Below are 24,848 nucleotides of genomic sequence, written 5' to 3'. Positions count from 1 at the left end.
AAATAAATCGGCCTAGCGACATCTGGCGTGCGCCGTTTTGACGTCAGCTGCGCATGCGCACTAATCGGCGACGGCACTGCAGAAGCAGGCGAATCGCGAGACGTATCGATTTTATGATCGTGTCTCGCGGTTAGTGTGTCCGTTTCCTTAGTTTTTAGTGGCTGTGCATCCTCCTCTTACATGGATAAAATCGTGAATGGGATTATTTACTAGGTGGATTTTGCTCTACGCCCAGTGACTCGCGACACGTGATAAAACATGACCAAGGATAGATTAGCGGCCCTCGTCGCGGTGAGTTTATACACAATTACACGCACCTCGCTCCTGCTGCCGAGCCGCTAGACAACCGTTCACAACCTCGTAACGTGTTACATTACGTACGAATATACGATGCCAGTCGAGATACGCTTGTCACGGCTCGACCCACCCCGATAGTGCGGTTGCCGGATGAAAAACAATGCGTCGAATTGAGCCCGACAGGTTAACGTCGTTTTAAACGTGCAAAAATCGCTCCAGGACACTTATCACCTACGTCCTGGCAACCGCTTCGCCGGTATCCTTAGGTGACAGGTGTCTATGGTCCGCGTCATCGGCCTATTTCAGCTGCTGACTGACTCCTCTGTTTCTCTCTCTCTCTCTATATATATATATCTATATATCTCCATATATCTCTATGATGCAGCCAGTGAGCTGTCATCTTATCTGCCTATGCCCCACCCCTTTGTCGCTTTCATTACCTGTCAATCTCGTAACAAAAGATATTTTCCTTCTTCCGTTTTTTATTCTCTTCCTCCCACTGTCAAACCGTATTAGGAAACGACGCTTAGTTCTCTCCATATCGAGTCGGCTCTAATCAGATCTCGAATCAGATTCGTCTCTTCTCTTTTTTTTTGTATTCTTTTGATTGTAGCAATTTCCGGCTAATTCGCCGAGTCCAATCAATTGGCAGGAAAATGTTCGTAAATATCGTTTACTACGAAAGTACGAACGGTTTTCGTCGTATTGACACAGTGCGCGTACAATATCTGTACGCAGAGCTGTATTATCTCACATTTGTACACAGTACCGTTGATTACTCAATCGTTCCGTTATTCCGAGTACAATACCTAGTGTCCAGATATTTTTTCACCCCTCCGATTTGTTGAATATCTGTAAAAATTACAAAACAACAACGCTAGATCAGTAGATGAAAAACTTTGCGTCATTTATATCGGTGATTCGCACGGTATTGCAGCGAAGAAACAACGTGTGTACTTTGATTACGCATCGAGAGAAAGAGTCACGAAGAAAAACAACCCTGTGCTAACTCGAATGTCAAATCCTCCGAGAAGGCCGTCGGCACATTCTTCCGTCCTTCAAAAGCTGTTCCACATAGCCGACGGCGTCACAAATACACAGTAAACTTGTCAGTTTTATCACTGAAACGATAATAGCTCCGGGATATCATTTTATCGTATTATTCGTGCGCATTGGGTTAGAAATATTAGGCATTCGTTTGGCAGGGTTTTCCGAGTATGATTCTCGTATCCTTTTCCGTACGAAAAATGTGAAATCAGTTCTTGACTTGACCGGAAACTGATTATCGGTTGAGAATTCTTATCACCGTTTACTCGGCTGGTTGTTGCGTGAGCGAATCGAGCTTCCTCTTTTTCGCAATACCTTGAAAAATTTTCTCCGCAGAGACGTTGAAGTGACAGTTTTTACGTATTTAAAATGCACGTATACGTTATGACGATAATTGAAAATTTTTACTTTTTTCACAGGCTCAGTCGGACGATGACGACGTGGCGGACGAGGTGTCCGTCAACGTGGGAGGGCAGGATGATTTCATGACGGAATTCTTCGCGGAGGTGAGTTTGAAAAATTCGCATTAAAGAGGAATGGAAGAGAAATCGACGAATCGAAAGTATACGATTATATACATGAAGCTTTCCGTGACATCTCGATCGAGATTCTACGTCGATGTCTCAGATTGGCTTTGTGATTTTTTTGTGTCTAAATACATGACGAAAAACGCGATCGCAATTTTTTTCAGAATTTTTCGACCCAGAGTATCTCAATTATGATTTAAAAAGTTGAAACGAAAACGCCCGATTTAGACACCTATTAGAAGTTGGAGATTTCATAACTTCAAAAGATAAATGAGAATAATAAAAAATTGTTATTATTCGATTGCATTTTTGATACAAGATAGAACACAAAATTGTGCATTATTAATAATAATAATATAATTTTGACAATGATAATTTTTTGTCATTTCTCTTACTTATCTTTTGAAGTCGTGTCATCTCCATCTTCTACGCTACTGAAATCGACGTAGAATCTTAATCGAGATGTCACAGAATGCCCCATATGTATATATGTGATGAATGAACGCCGATCCACGATTCGCCTTTTCGTCGAGTTGACAATGCCGTAATAAATGTACTTACCTATCTTCAAAACTCTTATCGCAATGATGAGAAAGAATATTTCTATATCATAGGTACAATGACTGTTACACATTCTTGTCGCACACTTATACTATATATCTTTACGTAATTTTTAACCTCTGATTGCACGTAATCGAGGGATATTTTTTTTTTTATCAGTTTAATATCACAGATTGCAAATCTACAACCGGCGGTCGGATAATCCGGCGCGTTTACTTACTCGCAGTGTTAAAAAAAAAATCGTAGCAAGACTTGAGAAATGTTATCCCGTATCTACGCGATATATCGAAAAGTTTATGTATACGTGGATAATAATTGAATTACGATAAATTAGTAAACGTATTAAAGATTGTTGACAAGTAACTCTCGTGTTCTAGTTGGTCTAATTTTATTCTTTTATTTGCCGTATGCTTTTTCCTCCTGAACACGATTCAAGCGAAAGTAAAAATAAACAGAAGAAAGTTCTGAACCACAACACTCGAAAAAAAAATAGTTTTCCAAGCCACGCGTGAAATATCTGCCGATTTTACGCAAAAGCTTTCTTCCCGTATAGAAAGAAAGTTAGGTTTAATTTTAGCGTTATTATACACTTATATGTAGCAATAATTATAGGGCGGTATAGGTATCAGCAGGTGTCGTTACGATTTATTTTCTTCTATAATTACGTATCTGGTTTAGATCGCTGTGTTCGGTATAAAGTATAAAACCTTGTATATATCTGAGCTGACAGTCGGCATATGATAAGAGCTTTTATTGTCGCAAGGTCAGCAATTAAGCATCATGATTCATAACGATAGTTGGACGTATTATATTTTACTCACATATGATAGCCGTTTAATGGACGTGTCTCTTAAAAAAATATCGTGTTATACTCGATAGTATTCATGTTCGCTCGATTATCCGTGAACTTTTTCTTACCTTCGGTCCAATCTACGTAAATATAATTATCGCCGGCAATTGTAGGATGAACGCGTGTTCAGAATACGTCATAATTGATTCGTACGTCAAGGAAAACAAACAGATCATTCAACCGTCTTAGTCCGTAGAAAATAGATAATTTGTACAGGGTCTGTACCGCTCCTTAAATATCCTTAAATATCGTTAAATCCTGGAATTATCCTGGCAAACAGATATTGCTCCTTAAGTCGTGGAAAAGTTGACGTAATACATTTTTGATTGAAAACCGCGACATTTCATTTTTAATATACGGCCGTGAATGCGTTCAATTTTACCAGACGGATCATTTGATCGTTAGCAATTTTCTCTCTACATAAACAGCTATATAATTTTCTTTTGATTCAACATGTAACCAGCTAATCTTATCCTTGAAAATTCATTAGAAAAAACAAATTGCGAAAATACAAAAAAAAAAAAGACATATTTTAGCGGTCGGTTCAATGAGACGATAAAACCGCGCAGAAATAACTAATAAGTATGATGGTAGAAAGTTCGAATAATTTAAATCAAAGTGCGCGATAAAAGAAAATCAAAAAAAAAAAAAAAGTAAAAAACCGGTGCATTCGACTCGAGGTCCTGGCACTTTGCCACTCCGAAAACATCCCCCCGGTCCTGTGATCCTCGAGCCGGCTTGCAACGGCATCATGGTCGTCCTTTTCTTCCTCCTTCTTTCCAACTATGTGTTACACGGTAGTTAAAACTCCCGGAATCAGCCAGTCTTTTTCCCCCTCACCTTCAACCGCTGTAAGCGGTTGGTTTCGGAGTGAAAAGCGATCAAAGGAAAACTTCCGGGTGAAAAAGAAATTTTCTAAAAGCTTCTCGAGCCGGTTAAATTACTATACGTAGGTATATATATATATATATCACACCTTTTAGCACCGCATATATCGTGTGTGTTTCTTCGCGTTTAATACGCTGTGCAGCCGCAAAACATTGCACTAGGAACGTACAGGTATACTTGAATTGAAGAGCGGGGAGAAAAAGGAAGGATTCATCCGATTTTTATCGTAAATTTTTATCTCACGATTAATTTTTCGCGATTATTATTCCGTTCACCGAAAAATTTGCCGCATACCGCCGTTATCGATGAAAAAAGTTCCCGAATATAAGTATTTACTTTTTTCGATTTTTCTTTCATTAATTTTCATGTTGCTAACGATTATTCTATAGGTACATGGTTCTCTATTCACATTAAATTGCAAAAATTTATTCCATCTTCTAATATTGTTTTCTGTATAAAGATGATTGCATTCTTCAGAATCGTTCAGTCCGCACGTAATGCAGCACAGACGTTTCCATGAGTTTTCTTTATCTCTGTACAACACTAAACGTAGGGATTTGTAAGATCTGTGGCAACAAATCGTCCGATAATTACGTTTATTTTAGTACTACTATGGCAGTTGTGGAACTTTCTACTCCGCCAGGTCCCTCCCTCCCTCTCTGCCTGTATCATAGTATCTATTATCGGTTTAACCGACCGTTATCACGTAAAACGAGTTGGGTATGATACTTCATTCGTTAAATATAGCCTGAAACCCCGTGCGGCAACTGCGGACAAAACAGGGTGCAATTTTGCCGCGTATATATCCGGGCGAACGAACCTCTCGTGAATCGTCCCTGCATGAAAGTTGTACGTGTAATATGTATCGCTGGTCCGGAGAAAAACTACGCAACTTGTGTTTCTTTGCTCGTTATTTGTTTGTTTTTTCTTCTCTGTTATTTACCACATATTTACAACCGTTTGGAACCCTTCATTTCTAATCGCAAATTTTCTCATCAATTATTATTACATCCAAATGATAGCAACAATTATGAAAACGTGTGTACGTGTGTAGCTTGTTCGTATATTAAGTTGAAAAACAAATTTATACCGTGTTGAATCATGTTTTAGCTTTTTTACTTAGCTTCGTACACGGCCTTCAAACTTTTTCAATGTCATGCTTAAGTCATCAATGCACGCGCCTCTTTTTTTATCCATCTATATAGAAAGCAAGCCCATGGCACCATGTCTGTATACCCGTATACATGTAATACATACATACATGTGCACGAATATCGTATGAATATAACGCATTTGCGTTTCAAAGGCAAGCGACGATAGCAAAAAAAAGCTCTTTTTCACTCGTCACCCTGTGTATGGATTATTTATGGCTGAAATTCCACCATTCCAAAATCTCTACATTGAGATTTCAATTTCTCAAGTCCAAGTTTTTCACATTTGTTGCGGATGTCGACAAATTTTATGATACGCATATACTGTTTTTCACTTATATTTATTATACATGTATATGTATATATGTTATACAGTGTTACGGTATTGAAATCGAATTTTATATTTGAGAAAAGAATTTGAACCGAAAAAATTTGGCTGCATCTAAATCACTTAAAACACAATATATATCAGCTTTGTGACGAAGATTTATTTTCTTTTATTTCGAAGTATACGTGCAAAAATTTTTCCGATGAGAAAATTGTGATTTCATCCACGGAATATTACATATTTATATACGATGCCACTGAAAAGGGGACAAGGGAAATTACGTCGCACGCTATGTACGCATTTGTACGATTATTATGCGTCATGCAAAGGTAATCTGTTCTTGGTAAGATAAGAACGAGCGAAATAATTAAAAAAAAACCAACCGATAGAGAGGAAAGGAAAGAACTAAAACGTGTAGTAATATAATCATAACCGTAATGAATTAGGCGATGATTAAAACAAAAGACAGTACACAGTGTGTATGGTGAAGTGAAAAGATTGAAGTGGGAATAAAAAATGCCCACAAATTTCTATGAAATTCGGTAAAATTCTAGTCAGTCTCTCTATTGTATAGAAGTCGGATCAATCTCCGAGAGAAGAAGGTTATATTTTAGGGTGATGTACTCCGTAATATGCTTACGTCACGTCATGACACCCCGTATATTCATGGCCCATGATTCAGGAATAATCGATCCGTCCTGGAATATATTGTGTAACTGTTGGCGTAAAGTATACTATATACATATATATATATATATATATATATATGTTATATAATTATGCGGTAACTGGTAGCGAATGCTTGATGGAGAGGGAGAGGGATGAAAAACATCTTTACAGTCAACAAGCGTGGTTATTATACAATTTTAATGAAAAGAAATTGAAGAACGAAAGGCGGAAGACGAATTTTCGATACGAATACTACGAATATACAGCAGCGTGTGTCTACACAGCAGGGTCATGGTTTTCTTTATAACCTTTTTCTTCTCACGCACCCTTCGAAAAGTTAGCTTTTAGCCTTAAACGAAGCCTCGTGAAAACGGGACTTGGTAGCAAAATTCTAAAAGGTAACTCATCCGGTTTGTATTTTTCAAACACTCTAACCGAAATATCCCGAAAACTATACAAATTGGGAAGCTGTTTTTAATTTCATTTTGTAGATAAACAAATTTCCTATAAAAAAAAATTTTAAGACTGCTGTACACCTAAATGTTAATCTTGTATTTGATACGAACTTGCATAAGCATCTTCATTCGTTTAATCAATGCACTCAACTTTAAACGTTCGTATCGAATACAAGATTAACATTTAAGTGTACAGTAGTCTCGGATTTGTTTTTTTTTTTTTTTTAGAGAAATTTTGATTATTTATAAAATGAAACGAAAAACAGCTTCCCAACTTGTATAGTTTTCGAGATATTTCGTTCATAGTGTTTGAAAAATTCAAACCGTTCGAGGCACCTTTTAGAATTTTATCACCGAGTTCCGATTTCGCGAGCCTTCGTTTGAGGCTAAAAACTAAATTCTCGAAGGGTACGTGAGAAGAAAAAAGAAGAGTTGAAAAAAAAAACCACCCCAGTATACAGGTACACACGTGCATTGTACATACCTATAATTCTAACACAAGAGGCGTAACTTATCTCGCGGAACTATCCTACGTATACATGGCGTTGTCAGATGCCGTCGACGTCGAGTCGCTGTAGAGAGAAGTTCATTAGGAGCCAGGAGACAATATGCATGCTCTTTGGTTAACGACGTCAGGAATCCCTGAGAAATTATCAGAGTCATTAGCCAACCGGTGGATGTGATGCGATGCGATGGCGTGTCCTATTTATACATATATATATATAAATGCAATTCCAGCCTAGCAGTCGAACCTTTTGTTTTTGCCCTATCGTTCTTCATTCCCTTTCGCAAATTAAACCCGGTTGTAAAATAATAATGATCACGACAATGGTAGTAATGATTTTAATTTGCGAGGGCAAAAAAAAGTTTAAAAAAAAAAATAAAATTAAATTAAAGTCCATAACCGTTGTTGTAATGTTCGAAAATTTGGACAAATTTCACATTGAAAAAAAAGTACGCTTCACTTTTTATATATACATACATGTAATACGTCCGTTGTAAATCGTCGTCGTAAAATTTTGCTGCTCGTCGAGAAATCAGGAAACATGTATAAACTTCGCGCCTAGTTCAGGTCTCTCTTCTCCCCCTCTTTCTTCCTGGTTCCCCTCTTTCTCCTCCACCACTCTGCTTCAATCGCACGTCGAGCGAACGGACGGAGGTAATTTGGGAAAGGGTGTATACGCACACAGAGATACCTACCCGATGTAGGTATGTTCGTGACCTAGCGTAACCCTAGACCAATCTGCAACCACGTGGATCCATCCGATCGTACCGGATTTATACCGGCGTAGGCGTAACGCTTGATGATGAATTTGCGCTTGCGCGATGAGAATTAGCTTCATAACTTGAAATATCATTAAATCGTTGCACGTGCCTACAATCATATAATTTACACGTAATTTACACCGTGCGTATTATGGAGTATTATACGCGAAAAACGGGATCGGTTTTGACCGATGGTCAGGGAACTTGACGTACGGCCGGAATCCCGTTTCCTTCGGTGCCGAACAATTTTTTATTCCTCGCAATTTGCGATTGAAGAAATTACCTTTCGATTATACTCGATTCTCGTTTGAAAATTTTACCTAAGGTAATTCAAGTTGTTAACAAAGTGTAGTTTTTTTTTTCTTGTTGTTCGCCGATGATAAATTGTTGAAAAAAAAAAAATGTTGCGGGATCTTATCATCGTAATGGATGTTTTTAAACTCTATTGTATTAACATTCGTTCTTCGAAGCTCTGGCAACGAAAAACTATTGTTTCCAGAATTTTTTTTTTATTTTCAATTATATCCATTCGTTGACCCCTCCTTCTTGTTATATAATTCTTGTCACTTCGTGCTACCGTAATTTCGTCATTCGTCTCTTTCTCTCTAATCTCGCACTCTCTCTCTCTTTCTCTCTCTCTCTCTCTTGAAAGCCTCTCGACCTAATTATGCGTGCTTTCTTGCCAATCCTTGTATATAACGTGCATATATCTACCCCGAATCTGGACTAGACTTATACTTTCTACATATTTAAGCCGAAGAGTAAACGTATGCAACCATACATTTATGTACATATACACCAACTTTCCCATTTACATACGCTTGGAACTTGTTGAGACTGCTACAATTAAACCGATCTACTTTAAATATGTATGTTCAAATGAACATGCATGTATAGGTATTCGGTACACCTTGTTATTTTTTTTTCTTATCGAGTCATTAGAGTTGAAAGAAAAACTTCCCCTAACGATGTACATACATATGTATGCACATGATATTTACATGTCGTATAAAAATTTCAGATTTTCACTTCGAATTCGTTAATCCGACCTGCTCAATCATTGTTTTTTGGTTGTTCAAAACTTTTCGCATTCCTACGAAATTGAGTTTTGTTTTTGTACTCATTACCTCCCAAACATTGTCGTCCGTCTATCGACGAGCAGTTGCTGATAATTCTTCATTCTTCCGATTTTCTTTTTTTAATCGTAACTCCAAGGCATGTGCTTTGAGATTATGCTGCATCGTCGTTGCAAGTGCAGTGTATATTTTGATTTATGAAACAATATTTTCAAAAAATTACAGTTTCGTTTATTCCGGCTGAATATTGTAATTATACAATTTCATTCAATCAATCGACGCGTCGGAGATAAATACACAGAGATATCGGTTGCATTGAAATGAATTGTGTGTATTAGCTATATACGATATATACGCAAACGGTGACATCGGGAACAGGCAAGATACAGTAGCGGCACAGTTGGTTGGCATTTCTGCGGTAGATTGTCCGGTACCTGAAATAGAATGTAAATTCGTCGTCTGTTTATATAGTCGTGTGTACATGTACGTGCATGTAACACCATTCGATATCATGTACCATGTACACGCCATATGCGTCGACACATCGCTGTTACAGGGTGCGGTTACAACGCTCGCTTCGCGGTTGCGATGACGCGATAAATCCTCTTCGTTGATCTTGGATGCATTCCGCCGCATATGCTGCAATAATTACGCGCCTCGCGCAAGAACGGCAATACGAATGAAAGACGGTAGCTGGAGAAAACAATGCTCTTTCATTACGGGCTATTGAAAAGCACACGGGACAATGAAAGAGAAAAGACGGTGTACGACGAAAAATTTTGTTTATTTAGGTGTAAAGATAGAACGCCGGTACGATGATCGCATGCCGATGTGATACAGATTGTGTGCTGCAGGTGAAACAATAACTTCATAAAAAAATGTAAATTTTTCATGGGAATGTGATCGCTGTGTTGTTTGTTTATTTACTTGTATTCTTTTCTTTTTTTTTTTTTCTTTTTTTTCTTCAATATTTTTCACTCATAATCCGTTGAATAAACCATCGGTTAACGAAAATGTTCTTTGTATCGGTATTTTTCTGCAGGTACCGATCGTTGTATAAAAAAAAACAAAAAAAAAAAAGAAGTCTAAATTTTACAGTGTGTGATGGAAGACAAGTTTAAAGAAGTTTTTGGTGAAAATAAAATGAATGTTGAAATAAAAAATTTAAATTCATGGACAATCATGAATATTCGAAACTTCGTTACTATTTTTTACATTGAATACTGCTGTTACATTAACACTTGACACTGAGGGAGGAAAATGTGTACTTGCAAAATTGAAAATTCGCGTACAACGTCTGACAGAATTTTTATAACACGGCGATGAACTGTGACAAGCTTCGCTGGACTTGAGTCATCCTTCGGTTTTAAGTTTTGTTTAACGAGAGTATAGGAAGGTGTAATCATAGAGTTAGTCATCCATTATTAAGGAAAACGTATAGCACGGCACACGTTTAATTGTAAAATGAGAAGAAGTCACCGTTGCTGTAGGAATTTATTGGAAATCGAGATTGCTTGGTACGAGCATCGTACATTTGGATAACCATCTCGAATCGATCAATTTGGAAAAAGAAAAAGAAAAAGAAACGAAGGAAGTAAAAAAAGTCGATTGAACGAGCGTAGTGACTCTCAATAAGATATCAAATCTCCGAAAACGTAGAACGATATCGTTACACGTCACTCGTAACATGTTCACGTAGATACCCATAACTTTTGAAGCGATCGTCGATACGATATTGCTGCAATTGCAGCCAAGTGAGGCGCAAACGGCGTTACTGGCACGATTTCATTGGCTGTGTTATACGGGGAAAGTGTGAATCGTCTCGTATATATCACACTGTTGGAAAAATTTAACCAGACATAATCTGACAACGAGTCCAATTTATATTTGTGTTACTTGTTACAATTCTGTTAGTGAATATGACACATATTTTTGTGATTTTAACACTTGAATTGTCATATCAGCATTTAATTTGTAATTTTAGTTTGCTTTTTTTATTTTTTTTTTTCATGAGCTAAAATGAAAAGAAAAAATCAATCCGTTGCTTGTGAACAATTTTTATACTTACAACTCAATATGGGAACAAAAACACGTACGTTGTATATTAAAACACTTGTATTTCACAAAACCATAATTTTTACGGCTTAATCGAGTACAGATATCGACGGTATACCTCCGTTCATCCGATAATAATTTTATCCTACATTTAGTTGAAAATATAAATATCGTTCTCGAGTATGAAATTGATTTTCTCAGTCCACCTGAGTTTATGAAAAAAAAAATAATAGTATTAATATTAATTAAAAAACATGGAAAGGTACGAAATATTTTAACCGCCCCCCGACACGTGTCAATATTATTCGAAAATTTTTATATTTACAGAAGATTTGTTTTTGTTTTCTATACCTAGTAAAAATATGTATTCTTGGAGTGTAATCGAAAAATTTCCCCGACGAAAGTAACGGCCACCTTAGTGTGTGTATCCATAATTCTTCTCTATTTGGTCAGTGGCATGAAAAAATATTGGAACCACCCTGTTTTCACAAAGCTTTCCCCTACTTTCAAACCCCTCGGGAGAAATTCCCTTTAGTCGTCAAATGGTGCTTTGGTGGGCGGTTTTGAACGAGGGAAGGAAAAGAGACTCTCATTAGTACCATCGTGTGTCATTTCTCTGCCCACTATCGCCTATCTCTTTGACGGGCATAAATGTGTATAAGCGAATTTCATTTACGTGGACAAGCGCGTATAACTTACACGTCTCTGTGTACACAATGTCTGAACGTATCCACTGTTTGCATAAGTTGAATACGAGATAGTGCGATCGCGATATATACGTGAAAATCTAATGTATCGTACACTTAGTTATCGGGAAGTGAAGCTTGGCTTGGCAATAATTGTGCGAATCAACTTGGCCGATGCACAGAATCGGCGTTATGTGTTTGAGATGACGTGGAAAGCCTGGTTTTGTCACGGTATAAATTCATATATTGAAAATAAAGTCAAATTTGCGGTATTTTACAACATACCGTACCTATTTTGAAACATGGTCTGCGAATAGAACGTTTAAAATTTTGATGATGCATGGCGCTGGACAGGATAGCTTTGATAAATGTGTCCGCTGGTATAATACAAGGTTTTTTTTTTTTTTTCCTCTTTCGGAAGAGAGTTTATGTGCCAACCTTTTTCGGGTAGTATATGATCGTTCTAAAATGGCGGGTACGGCGATTTATTTTTCTTCTTTTCCAGTCGTGAATATCTTCGTAACGGTCAATCATATCGTTGTTTTAGGCAATTTCTTCTCTCTGACAAATATGAGGATATGATACGATTACGAATGCGTGTATAAATATTAATCGTGCTAATAATCCCGAAAATTCAACTCTGGTACTTTGATATACTAATTATATTGTTATACCCTGTGGTACGTGCACTGTTTGTTAATTGTTGTAGTCTTTTAATCTTAATGATGGTGAGATTGGCATGAGAACATATGTAATCGAAAGAGTCTCAATTTTTTCGGAATATGATTGAAGCGATTATTTGCAGCGTAATTCTCCGATGTTCCTGCATTAAAATTTTCTACCGCGCTGGAAACGTTGATCTAAGAGTACAGAGCTAATTAGTACTTATCTATGTAGTTCAAACGCCACATTAGGCTTTTAAAGATCCAATTCGAGCATATCGTTGAAACAAAGATATAATTTCTGAGGATTTTAGTCGTAGTCTCAAGATTACGAATTTGAATTCATCCGAATAACTCCAAGGAAATTCAGGAAAATTAATGATTATTTATTTCGAATAAAGAATACTCGTAAAGCTTTCAAACGATTAGGAATAATTGGCGAAATCGTTGCTCCGAAGTCTCGTTCGCAGTTTGCTACGCGTGGTACGAAACTCCGGATGACGTCGACTTGATGGAAATTCCAGGTGACTCAAATATCATGTAAAAATATATCCATATATATGTATGTATAAGATGCCGAGAGTGTTTTGATACTGAGTGGCCACTCGGCGAGTGGCGCGATATTAAAGTAAATAAGTAAGATTTCGCCACGAGGTTGAAGTTGGGCGCAGGGTGAATGCCTGCCTCGGCAATTGAGGCGCAATTTGAAACGCGGCTTCCGAGGGTCCCGAGGCTCTCCTCGGTATGCCAATTTAAGAAAATGACCTAGGAATTTTACGCATAATTTAACATTCTTATCTCCCGTCCGCGCCTCCCAGCCTGACTCATCGTCACATTTCGTATCTCTGCATGTACGTTCTTTAGCAACATAGACGTATGTAGGTAAGGCAAGAAGTACAGCAGTTATCGACACGTTTATGACACCCGATTATTGACCCGTTTATTTTTCAAAATTATAAATTTACGGCACAATTTGTGAATTTCTCGACGACTAAAACCAATTTCTAGTGGATTAGACACTGGAAATTTATTGTTTGGTAATTTTAGAAACAAGGATCGAACAGACACAACCAAAACTTTTATCCACACTGCACAGCGTGACTGATAGACGATTCGCAATGGCTTCGTGCTAAAAGTGTGAAGATAAAAGTATGCAATTTGGAAGTAAAAAAAAAAAAAAGAAAAAAGATTTCTCCGGTTGAATCTTTTGCGTATGCGTGACGTGACGTCACGTCTCTCTTCTACCGTAACTACTGCAGACAACCCCTCGAGTTTAATATAAAATAATTAATTATCGCGACCGGCAGGGGCGGCGAGTAGGTACCTACACCAAACCACCACCTTCTCCTGATAATAAATTAAGGTTTTGAAAAATATCGCTACATTGTAACAGCACGTGCCGTGTTGTATAATTATGTATTGTACATTACGCGCGTATTTTCAAGGCATAACAAGCGATTTATTAAAAAGTATATTAATTCCAGCGTTGTATTATTCGCTCTTTAATGGGAAACGAACCCTGCTTTTAATGGTGATTAATTTTTGTGTAAATCAATTTCAGGTATGATGTATAATGAAAAAATTTCGCAATCAAAGATCGTATAATGTTGTGTATGTTGAAAATCAGCGAATTAAATTTCGCTAATAAATTATATATAAAAAATATAATTTACCGAATAAAATTGGCCGGTATTACGCAATGTAACTTTCAGGTAACCACCTTTATACCTATCCCAACTTTCACTTCCGGAATCCGGCTTTGGCGATAAATCGCTGAATTTGCTTCTTTCGCGTCGAAGCTTTTCGGTGAAGGTGATTATAGTTTTCGGTGCAGCCGAGTGTGATACCACATAATAAATTACCCACCCGATACGATACTTTTGTTCCAAGTATATTATATTACATATATGTACATATATATATATACGTATAATATAAGTATACATGTGTATCTATACATAGGTATAAGCATGTATACGCTTCGGTAGACTCGCCCTGCAGGACTCGGAGGTTTTTTCTCGTTCCACCTTCCGAAACAAAAAAAGAAATAATTTATTACCCCTCGGAAATATATAATATATATATATATATATTATATATATATATATATATAATACACACACATGTTCATATATGCTTACACACATATATATATATATATTGTATATATTGTATACGGGCGTATGTAAGTATCGAATTTCCTTCATCCCCTACATTTATTACTGTATATATACGTACGTATTGTATACCTGTATACGTTATATTTGCGGACTGGACGCGAACGCCCACGAGTACTGTGCAAAGTCAATTTAACGTCTATCCGTTTTCAGCTCTTACAGACTCTCGAGCTTTTCCTGCAGATCCTCGAAACCTTCGCTCAAAGAAATAAACAGCCCTCTGTCAATTTTCCCAATTTTTCTCCGCCGATTTTCATCTCAATTTCATAGCAAACGTATGTTCGACGTTGTTTCTTTTTTAATTGCTCAGGCATTACGCAGTTGCGAATCAGCTGTTGAAAGCGTTCCAATTTCTTTTTTTTTTCGTGCCTCGCGACACAATTTCTAGCGAACCTGCAATAGGTATACATCGTGTATTTTGCATGAGAAAATTTTGACAAACATTGAAGAATTTCGCGCGTGCAGCGTGTACCTTATACTTAATGAATTTGCGTAGAAAGATTCGCGCAAAGTTGTATTAGTACTGTATACGTAACATGTTTATAACTCTTCCTCTGCGAGTTTAATTCAGCACTCACCGACTAATTCGCGAGTCACCAGGCTTTTAATTAATCCAAATGACGTTCGTGTAACAACTTCGCAACGTGAACTAAAACACATATACGTACACAGTTGTAACAAATCTAGGTGCTGCTAATGTAACTATTTTTCAAACCGACAAATTATTGCTCACATTATGCGTTTAGCTATTATCCTTCGTACGATTACATAGTCAATTACTATAACCTTCTATTTCAAGAACTTACCGTAATCGTAACTTCGAAAGCTTTAAATTGTTGTAAACCTTGTTTCAAACCGCTTTTCTCTTCCATATATACAAGACATATGGATAATTGAGGAGAAAGTTGAAAAATTCTTTGAACAATATTGTAGGAGGAAACTTTTGAAAATAGAAAAAAGAATTTTCATAAATACACTTCGATATTATGTACTTTGATTTGCATCTCCTCGAATGTGAGTTCAGTTCGTTCATATATTTTTGGTTCAATTGACGCGGCGTTCGAATCGATTTTAGATTTCTGATGAGGAATTTATGTACACGTCAAAATCACTTTCCGTGATAATAATTTACCCATACGATACTAAAGTATCGGTTACATGGGTGTACAAATGTCCAAGGTACACATATACGTACGTATCATTGGTATCTATGACGTGATAAATAATTCGCAAGGAAATCTCCCCTTCGTGCAACGATTTATTCGATACAGGTATACATTCTCCGCAGTGTATGCATGTGTGATGCGTCTATCATGCAATATACACGGATGTACATATGCTTAATATCTCGCGGAACGGTGTGAACGACGCGTATGCGTATTGCTCTTATCTTTATTACACGCGGTGGGATCTGCGTAGAAAATTTTGTGTATGATCGTATCATGAATATAATAAATATCAGTCAACTGTAATAATCTCCCGTCGTTAATTTTTCGCAGTGTAATTGAACCGATAATATATACAACACTTTGATGTACACAGCCCTATAATTAATCACCTTATACGCGACGAGGATTTACAAATTATCCGTGGTCATTAAAATATTTATAGAATATGATGATATTTTCATCAAATTTTTCATCGAGTTCCATCAGCATCGGTATCAAATTCTCTTTACCTATTTTGCGTATCCTCGTAGGTATAACTTATGATTTTCAATACTGATACATTAATTCGATCAAACGTCAATAAATAATCGTCCTAACTTCGCCATCGTTATACTAAATTTAAATATACCGAAAGATACAGGTTTAAATAATAATTCGCTCTAGTTTATTCGAGTGTAAATGCATACGTATTAAAACTCGGAAGTATGCATGCATATGTATATATGTGTAATTTGAAAGGGGCGTAGCGACGCGAACTACACGCGGGACTTTAATTTCATTGAAAGTAATAAATTGACGCTATAAATTCTTACCCCTGTTACTGCTACGTTTTCGGACGCTTTCTCGTTGCTGCGTGTGATAAGCATTATATACATATAATACAAGCATGCATACCTACATTGTTTCAATGCGTATACTTGGTATTATTCTCTGATAAAACAAAACAAAACTTCGTTATAGGTACACTGTTTGCACGTGTGTGTATAATTTATATTATATTTCCCCATGATCGATTTAATTTTCTTGCAGATGCGTAAGGATAAGACTCGGTTAATAAATCAAATGTATACATATAGCCAGAAATAAAAGAGAATATTGAGAAAGAAAGAAAAAAAAGAAAAAAACGAAGGAAAATTATGTTTATAAAATTAATTCTTCTTCCATTTATTTTTGCGAGCTTTTTATTATCAGTTTTCTTTTTCGGTGGAAAGTAAAAGAACGATATGAAACAGGGAAAGAGAAGGAAAGAGGTGTGTAAGTCGATTTTCTTCATCGCGAGTCGTCGATACCTCGATGTACATACATATGTATGAGTGGATGTATGTATACATATGCATGTATATAGCCGAGGGTTCAGCGATGTTCGACGACGTGTCTAGAGCAGTGCGACGGTGAAATTGAATTTCAACTTTCTTCCTATCAAGTAACTCCGATCAGCATTGGTTTATACCCCTGCATATAATCCATGAGTGTATATTAACAGAAATAACGCCCTCGACTGACTCTCTCTCCTTCTCTCTCTCTCTCTCTCTCCCTCTCTGCATTCGGGGGCGTATAATCTCGATCTTTGTCAGGCGATTTACGTATCTCGTTTAATTTTGCGGCTGTGGAAAATAAAATCAACGCTATATCTACTTTATACACTCGAGAGATATCCACGGCGTAATGGAAAATTGCGAATACGTTGTTTTTTAAAATTTTAATACTCTTTTTAAGTAATATTTTTCAGTTATTTATTATAAATGAAAAAAAAATTTGTTACAGGTGGAGGAAATTCGCGAAATGATAGACAAGATCCAGACGAATGTTGAAGAAGTCAAGAAGAAACACAGCGCCATCCTGTCGGCGCCGCAGACAGATGAAAGTGAGTATAATAAGTCAAATTTTTGGTCGTTTTAAATAAATCGTCAACTGTTCTTTTCTACTTTTCTCGAAGCTTGAAAATATATTTTACAAAACTCAAAGTATCGAATCATTTGGATGTACGGAAAGAGAGCGGAATTGTTAGGTGTTACATGAAAAATACGCTGCAGATGCTGCGGGTTTATATATATATATATATATATATATATATATATATATATATATATATACACATCTTTTTTCATTTTCACGTTTTTTATTTTCAACGTGTCAATTTTCGGGACATTGAAATTTCACGTACCTTATCATCTCCACCTACACGTTTCGATAACGTAATCCACATTATATACGGTCTGTTGGATTTTTGTTTGATCGTAGAATAAATGTTGCGTTATTATACGCTATATCACAAGTTGCTATCAATGATGGATTTACGCTTTTTTTAAAAAAAATTTCACCCTTGTTGATTCTATTTTTTTTGCTTTAGTTTCTCGGTTCTTACTTTTTAATGCATTACGATACCAGGACATACTTTACAAATTGGGCAAATTGAACCGATAAAGTTGCGAATTGTTTGCCGAATTTCGTACGTAAAACTGACGTAGTAATTATTATTATTGTTATTATTATTATTTTCTACAGTAACGTTATAGCCTTGCTTTCAACATTTATGACACACGTTTGAATAATCAATGACGAATTTATCCTTAATCAAACTGATGAAATATCGACGAGTGAGAGACGACGTAAGCTCAACGAATAATCGCGTAATCGCTTGTACACGTATACCGACATAAAATTTGGTGAAATGCAAGAAAAATTATGTTTTTTTTTGCGTTCATTTCTCTGGGAATATTGTACAAAATATATATTCTGCGAATAAATACGATAATTTCCATTGTTGCAGTGTCAAATGCGTTGAATTTCTTTTTTACGATTAGCTTTACGTCGCGTCGCTTGCGTGTTAGTAATAAATTGAAAAAATGTAATGACCGCCTTTGTTACGTGTCTGTTATTTTTATACTGTATGAAAAGAAGAATGAGGGGAAAAAATCGTTAAAAACGATGGGAAATAACCAACGCTGATTATTATGATTCTCAGCAGGAGAAAAACGTACAATATCGCAAACGATTTTTTCTCATTTCTCTTCTTTTCTTTTCTTTTCTCTTCTTTTCTTCGCGGCAAAAGACCATTTCCAATCACTCACCAACACTTTGTACGTACAACATAAGTACCTTCTACATACATCACATATAAATTACAACAGCAGTTTCATTTTTATTTTTTTTTTTTGTATATTTCTCTATATTCGCCTGATTCAACATTTTTCAGTGAATTTTAATTTACCGCTGACGAGATCATTTCAGCTCGATGGAAGAAAATTTGATGTTATCATATATTATTAATTATAATAAGCTCAAATATGTGTAATATTGAGGTTACGAAAATCGTATTTTTAATTGGGAAATATATTTTACATATAAATACATATATACTACTCATCATTGATTCAGACATGAATATTCTTCTACTTCGTATTCCGCACACACGTTTGTCTCATTTTAAAACGAGACTGTTTTATAACCACTCTGAAATCAGTTCAAAATTGTAAAATAACATACCAAGCACGAAGTGCAGCGTAAAATGTACGCCGATTTTTCAGCTGATACAGATACCTAGTTTCCAGGTTGGTTTGTTTCATCTAGTTTTTCTAGATGAAAACTCGGTTTCGAATGGTCCGAGGACACTCGCGGTTTGAGAAAAAATTACGAGCCGTCGACGAGGAGCGGGAAAAGCTATAGTTTATCATCGTCCTTGTCCCGGTTAGCCAGCTAGCTCTCTTTTACACCCACATTTTACGTAGGTACGTAACAACAGTAGCTGCTGGATGATGCTTTGAGAGTCGGGGCGGCGGGTGCATTGTTGTCCGGGTTTTGCGATCGACTTTTAACCAACCCTGCAGACTCCTCGTTCTCCCCCTCCCTTACCTCTGCGAAAAAGAGAAAAATAAGGGAGAAATCGTTGGCGAATATACCGCAGGCTTTACAACGAATCACGTGTACAACTTTGTCGAGCTCTTGTTATTTTCATAGTAGATTTTCATGATCGCTCTGAAACCCTTACGGTTTTTTATCCGTATCCTTAGAACTATATCGTAACCCCGATATAACGACAATCATCGAGGCTCACGAACCGCGGTTGTTGTCCAAGGATCTGATCGAAGTTGACTCGACTTGTTATGCGTTAACCGTCTTCTCGCCGCAACAGGTTGATTCGATCTGTTATTAATTATTCGATATAAACGCGTCTGTGATAAGAAATCGCGAGTCGTTTCGTAAATTCTTCAACTCACCGCTGCCGATTGTGTGAATAATTTTGTTTTCAGTACGCGTTAGAAAACAAAATCTAGTGCCAAGTGAATTTTATCGCTTCTATAATAGTTCAAATGTTATCTAGAGTGTACGATCTCAGGGCTCGCACACTCGGGGAAAACTTGGAAAATCGAGATAACTCAGGCAATTTCTTACAGCATGAAAAAGTCAGGTGATTTCGAAAATAAGATTGGAATTTTTAGTCTGTCGAAGTAATAAACTTGTTTTTAAACAAAGTATTATCGATGTAACTATTATCTTAACCGTAACTTATGGTTTTACCAACATTAAATTATCGAAAATTTTTCTCATTGCAGTTTTATTTTCGTGCTCTTTAGCTCGCCGGCGAACTTCTCACCATACTTTCAATTCCTTGAACTGTATATAATATTAAAATGGTATCATTTTTCCATTTGTTCTGTTTCAATCGAATCAATTGATCAGTCGCAATCACCGCGTTCCAATTCACTAATTCTCAATTTTATTTGTTTACTTGTGATCTGAATTTCGCACAGCGGCCTGGAAAAGCTTTAATCATCGCGACATTGATTCTATAAGCTTCCCATCTACAGTAAAACGCGGGCGTTACATGCAACGATTTATGCAAATTACAAAAGTAGAACGCCGACGCCGTGGTTGCCTTGCATATGCATTTTAATAACAATAATTAAACCCCTTTCTTACGTTCCGCATCCGCCTGAATATGCGCTGCAGGTGCGACAAGATTGTGTAATTACGCAACGTCGTTCTTTTTTTCACGTGCGATTGTTCATCATTTATGTACTTTTTTTTTTTCACGTTACTTTCGTTTTACGGCAGAGATTTTATATCTTTCACATGCTGCGATTTTTGCAAAACTTGCCTCTGGTTTTGTTTATATATCATTACAGTACATGGGTATAAATATCTGGTGGAAATTATATAATTACTTTATAATCCGCGATTTATTCGTACCGTATTGGACGTAATCTATGTAATAAGGTGCAGCTTTATAATAATAGAACAACAACAATAATAATAATAATCATACCGTGTACCGTGCGATTGTGTCGCGATCTCTCTTACAATCCTTGAGCATGGATCAACAATGAGTTAACAATATACCGTTGTTATATCGCAGCCGATTTTAGGTCATTGACTTTCGTGCACGCGTAAACCTTATTCTTCAGACACGCGATACACGACATAGGATTTAAAATAAAGAGGAATTTAACGTGTTTGATTATTTTTCGTCCTCTCTCTTTCTCTTTCTCGTAGTTTTAAATAATTCACATTTGCATACTTACCAAGCGTTACATGATATAAATATATCCTGTGCTTATTTTGTTTTCTTTTCGTCGCAGGCACACAGATTTCTGTATCGGGATTATCCATACGGCCGGAATATTCAATCGATTCGATATTTTTGTAATTTTATATCGCGTCACCCTCACGGATGACGTATATGCGGGGATAAAAGTAAAACCTTGTTCCGACGACCTCTGTACAGTATCACTTTGGTATATTTTATAGGGTGACGGTGTCAGGATTCTGACGTAAGGATTATATATACTCTTCTCCCGTCTTTCAGTATCATTTCCAATTTTTCGCCCCTGTCACTCTCCCTTCTTTATCTTTGCTTTAGCTTCTTCTTCTTCTTCTTCTTCTTCTTCGGCTAACAATAAGCAGAAATTTTTGTACGCGATTCACAAGCTTCGTCAATATGACCAAAAACTCACTTTCTCATAAAAGGAGAAGATGAAGAAGAAGAAGAAGGAAACGCCGCATGCGTGCATATTTCAACTCTTCGCGAATTTTCACCTATACATAAACACGTATCATTGAAAATATCGTGAAATAATTCAAAAACTATTCTTTAGACAATACGCAATCAATTTTTCTCAATATACAAAAAATCTGACAAACAAATCACAATAAAAAAAAAAAAAATAGAAAGAAGAAATTTCAGATATTACCGAGTTTCCGTTCGGTGATCTAACACCTACCCATAGTGTGAACGTTTGTTACACAACAAACTTTTTTGTAATAATATTTCGATACAAGTTTCGACATTGTCACAGCATATTCCATATTACGTAACGCGTCGAATTTATCGAATAAAATTCGAAACCCGTCAACAAAATATAAGTGTTCACCGTAAACGGTAGAAATTCAACGAAAAATTGAAAAAAAAAGTAAATAAATAAAAATAAATCGAACATCAGCTCGTCAGAACTCTCGCGCGGTGATTAGAGAAGATCGTTACCATCGCCTGCTGCACATGTGACGTCAACTCTCTCTAAATATGTCATTTATCCAACCACAGCCGCTCTCTCTCTCTCTCTCTCTCCCTCTCACCCTCTCGCTCTCTCTCTTCCCTGCAGGGACGTCGAAGTCCCGGGGATATATTGATCTTGTACAACGCGACGGGTTGTTATATACCACTTCAGCCTTTACTCTGCGGGTTTTCCACGTTTCATCTCATTTTACTTATAAATTATTAGGTAACAAATATTTGGTGTACATAAATAGATATAATTTCTGACCGTGTGCGCTCGGGATATGCGTTTCTTCTCATCGAATTATCACCTCGAAATTCGACTTACGCACGATGCATATACAGTGTGTGATTATTGTAAAAATATATACATATAACGATGATAGAAAATCTCGGCGTTACTGGAAATTCAATTTTACTGTAGGGGGTTGCATTTTCGCTGTTATATCACGAAGGGAGGATTAGGTCCTGGAAATCCTCGGTATAGCAGGATATCTACAACTACTAATTGGAAACGTGTCTCTCCCTCTATTCTCGTATATAACTTTGGGAAACTCGGAATCTCGCGTAGATTTCCTGTACGCGGCGAGAAATTACTCATCCTTGTGTTCGGTGGCGCTGCTATTTATTTAATTCTGTATGCAGGATATTTATCCTGCGTTTTATGCGTCCGTTTTTGTACGATACTTATGGTTTAATATTATTATACGCGTAGGTACACTCGGGAGCAATTTATTTCACAATGTTGCATATATCGTCGACGTTGACTCAGGCAACGTTTGTAATTAACTAACAAAAATATTCGATACAGGTAGATTACATATAATTACTGTGAAATTGCACGTTTTGCTTTATGCAACTTGATCGTTATCATTTTAATCATCGGTCGTTATACTGAATTTGCGAAAAATTAAGAGGATAGAGAAAGAGATTTTACGTAAATCTGTACGTAATACGGATTTTTGAGATTAATGTCGCGGGGAGAATCGAGATAAATTTAAAAAAAGAAACGAAATAATCTCGATTTGTTTTTCATACTCTTGATAAAGAGATTTCTTCGTTTAGAGTGTTAGAAAATGAAAGTAAATTCCGTCCTTCATCGTCAGCTATTTTATTAAATATTGCACAAGCAATTTTCAAATTTCAAAAAAAACATAAAATTCCGCGTATGATGTTATACAGATCTTATACACGAATCTCATCGTTTGGAATCACATTTGCTAATATTATCATACATGTATACGAGCATGTATATATATATATTAGTACATATATGCATGATAAAAAGGGAAGTTAATTTTATTACCGTTAAACTTTTTTTTTCCTTGCATAACTTACAATCGGCTGTTGTAATTGCGGCGACGCGACAGAAAAGAAAGAAGAAAAGATGTGCTTCCTTATTTAACAAATATGATTTCGACCTAATCGTTCTGCTGCAACTCGATTATATGGTTATAGAGAAATTTAATTTCGCTATTGGATGCGCATGCATGTCGCATACACGCACACACACACATATATATAGATATATACGTATAACCTATATCACACACACATGTACTTTGCAGTCTAATTTAGAGGGCGTAGCGTCACAGTTGAGATAGGCGGTGTCCTGAAGGGGCGGCAGAGCTGATGCAGCCCCCGGGATGCTGGAGACGCAATTACGCGAGAAATTGAATTTTAACAAATTAATCGCTTTACCGCGGAGGGAAAATTGCGTATACGTCGACGGCGACGACGCCGTGCAAGTTCAACGCCGCGGTTCGTATTATACGTGAATTCTATCGTATAATACAAGCTGTTGATGCATATACGCATCGATCACGCACCCTTACCGATATTAATATCATACACACATATGCATATGACCTATTTATGCGTGTAAATCTCCAATTTCATCCTACAATCCAACGGTATCAATACGCGTTGCGATCTCACGTTAATTCGAATCCAGGCAAAGACACCCGGAGTGTGAAAAAAAATCTGCCAAGTTATCCAAACCACATCTTGGTTTTTTTTGGAAATTAATTGTAAATTCTATAGCGACAAAACGGATCTTATTTTAATGATGTACAAAAATATTTATTTACCATTATTGTCGGTACATTCGTTAACGATTTACAACATTTCAAAGAGCAGAAATAATTTTTCTCACGTTATTTACGTATGATACTTCGTTTACAAAGCCAACTATTTTATCGTTAGAGTTGATGCGGAGAGCTCAAATTTTCAGGGAATTTATTTATTTATTTATTTATTTATTTATTTTTTAATAATTTCACAGCGCTTAAGCCCCCGGGACCATAAAAATTCAAAAACAATCCTGTCGAAGACCACTCTGGTACACACATATGTGAATTACTATTTTTTATAATGGCCCGTTTATTATACGTCATTCCATGTGCATACACGAATCGACGATGCGATATCGAATTCATCAGGTTGGATGCTGCGGGATATTCATTACTACGTGATCCTTCCTAATTCCTCC

The 24,848-nt window shown here is 36.6% G+C and overlaps 1 protein-coding gene across 7 annotated transcripts in view; it reads left to right on the top strand.

The window, feature by feature from the left end:
• The first annotated feature begins 78 nt into the window (after positions 1-78).
• Positions 79-24,848, top strand: part of LOC124297380 (syntaxin-1A) — an 85,916-nt gene continuing 61,146 nt past the window's right edge. For 3 of the 7 annotated variants that reach the window (XM_046748350.1, XM_046748349.1, XM_046748351.1), the window contains exons 1-3: positions 80-291; positions 1,764-1,850; positions 17,629-17,728. In XM_046748350.1, coding sequence (XP_046604306.1) covers positions 259-291; positions 1,764-1,850; positions 17,629-17,728 — 220 coding nt within the window. In that variant the 5' untranslated portion in view covers positions 80-258. Of the gene's footprint in view, positions 292-1,763; positions 1,851-17,628; positions 17,729-24,848 lie in introns of all 7 variants that reach the window. The other 4 variants (XR_006906586.1, XR_006906585.1, XM_046748348.1 and 1 more) reach the window with 2 other exon arrangements.

The sequence above is a fragment of the Neodiprion virginianus genome, chromosome 2 (assembly GCF_021901495.1).
Source record: "Neodiprion virginianus isolate iyNeoVirg1 chromosome 2, iyNeoVirg1.1, whole genome shotgun sequence".
Classification (NCBI taxonomy): Eukaryota; Metazoa; Arthropoda; class Insecta; order Hymenoptera; family Diprionidae; genus Neodiprion; species Neodiprion virginianus.
Note: the sequence above shows the minus strand (reverse complement) of the source record. Positions and strands in the feature narration are given on the sequence as shown.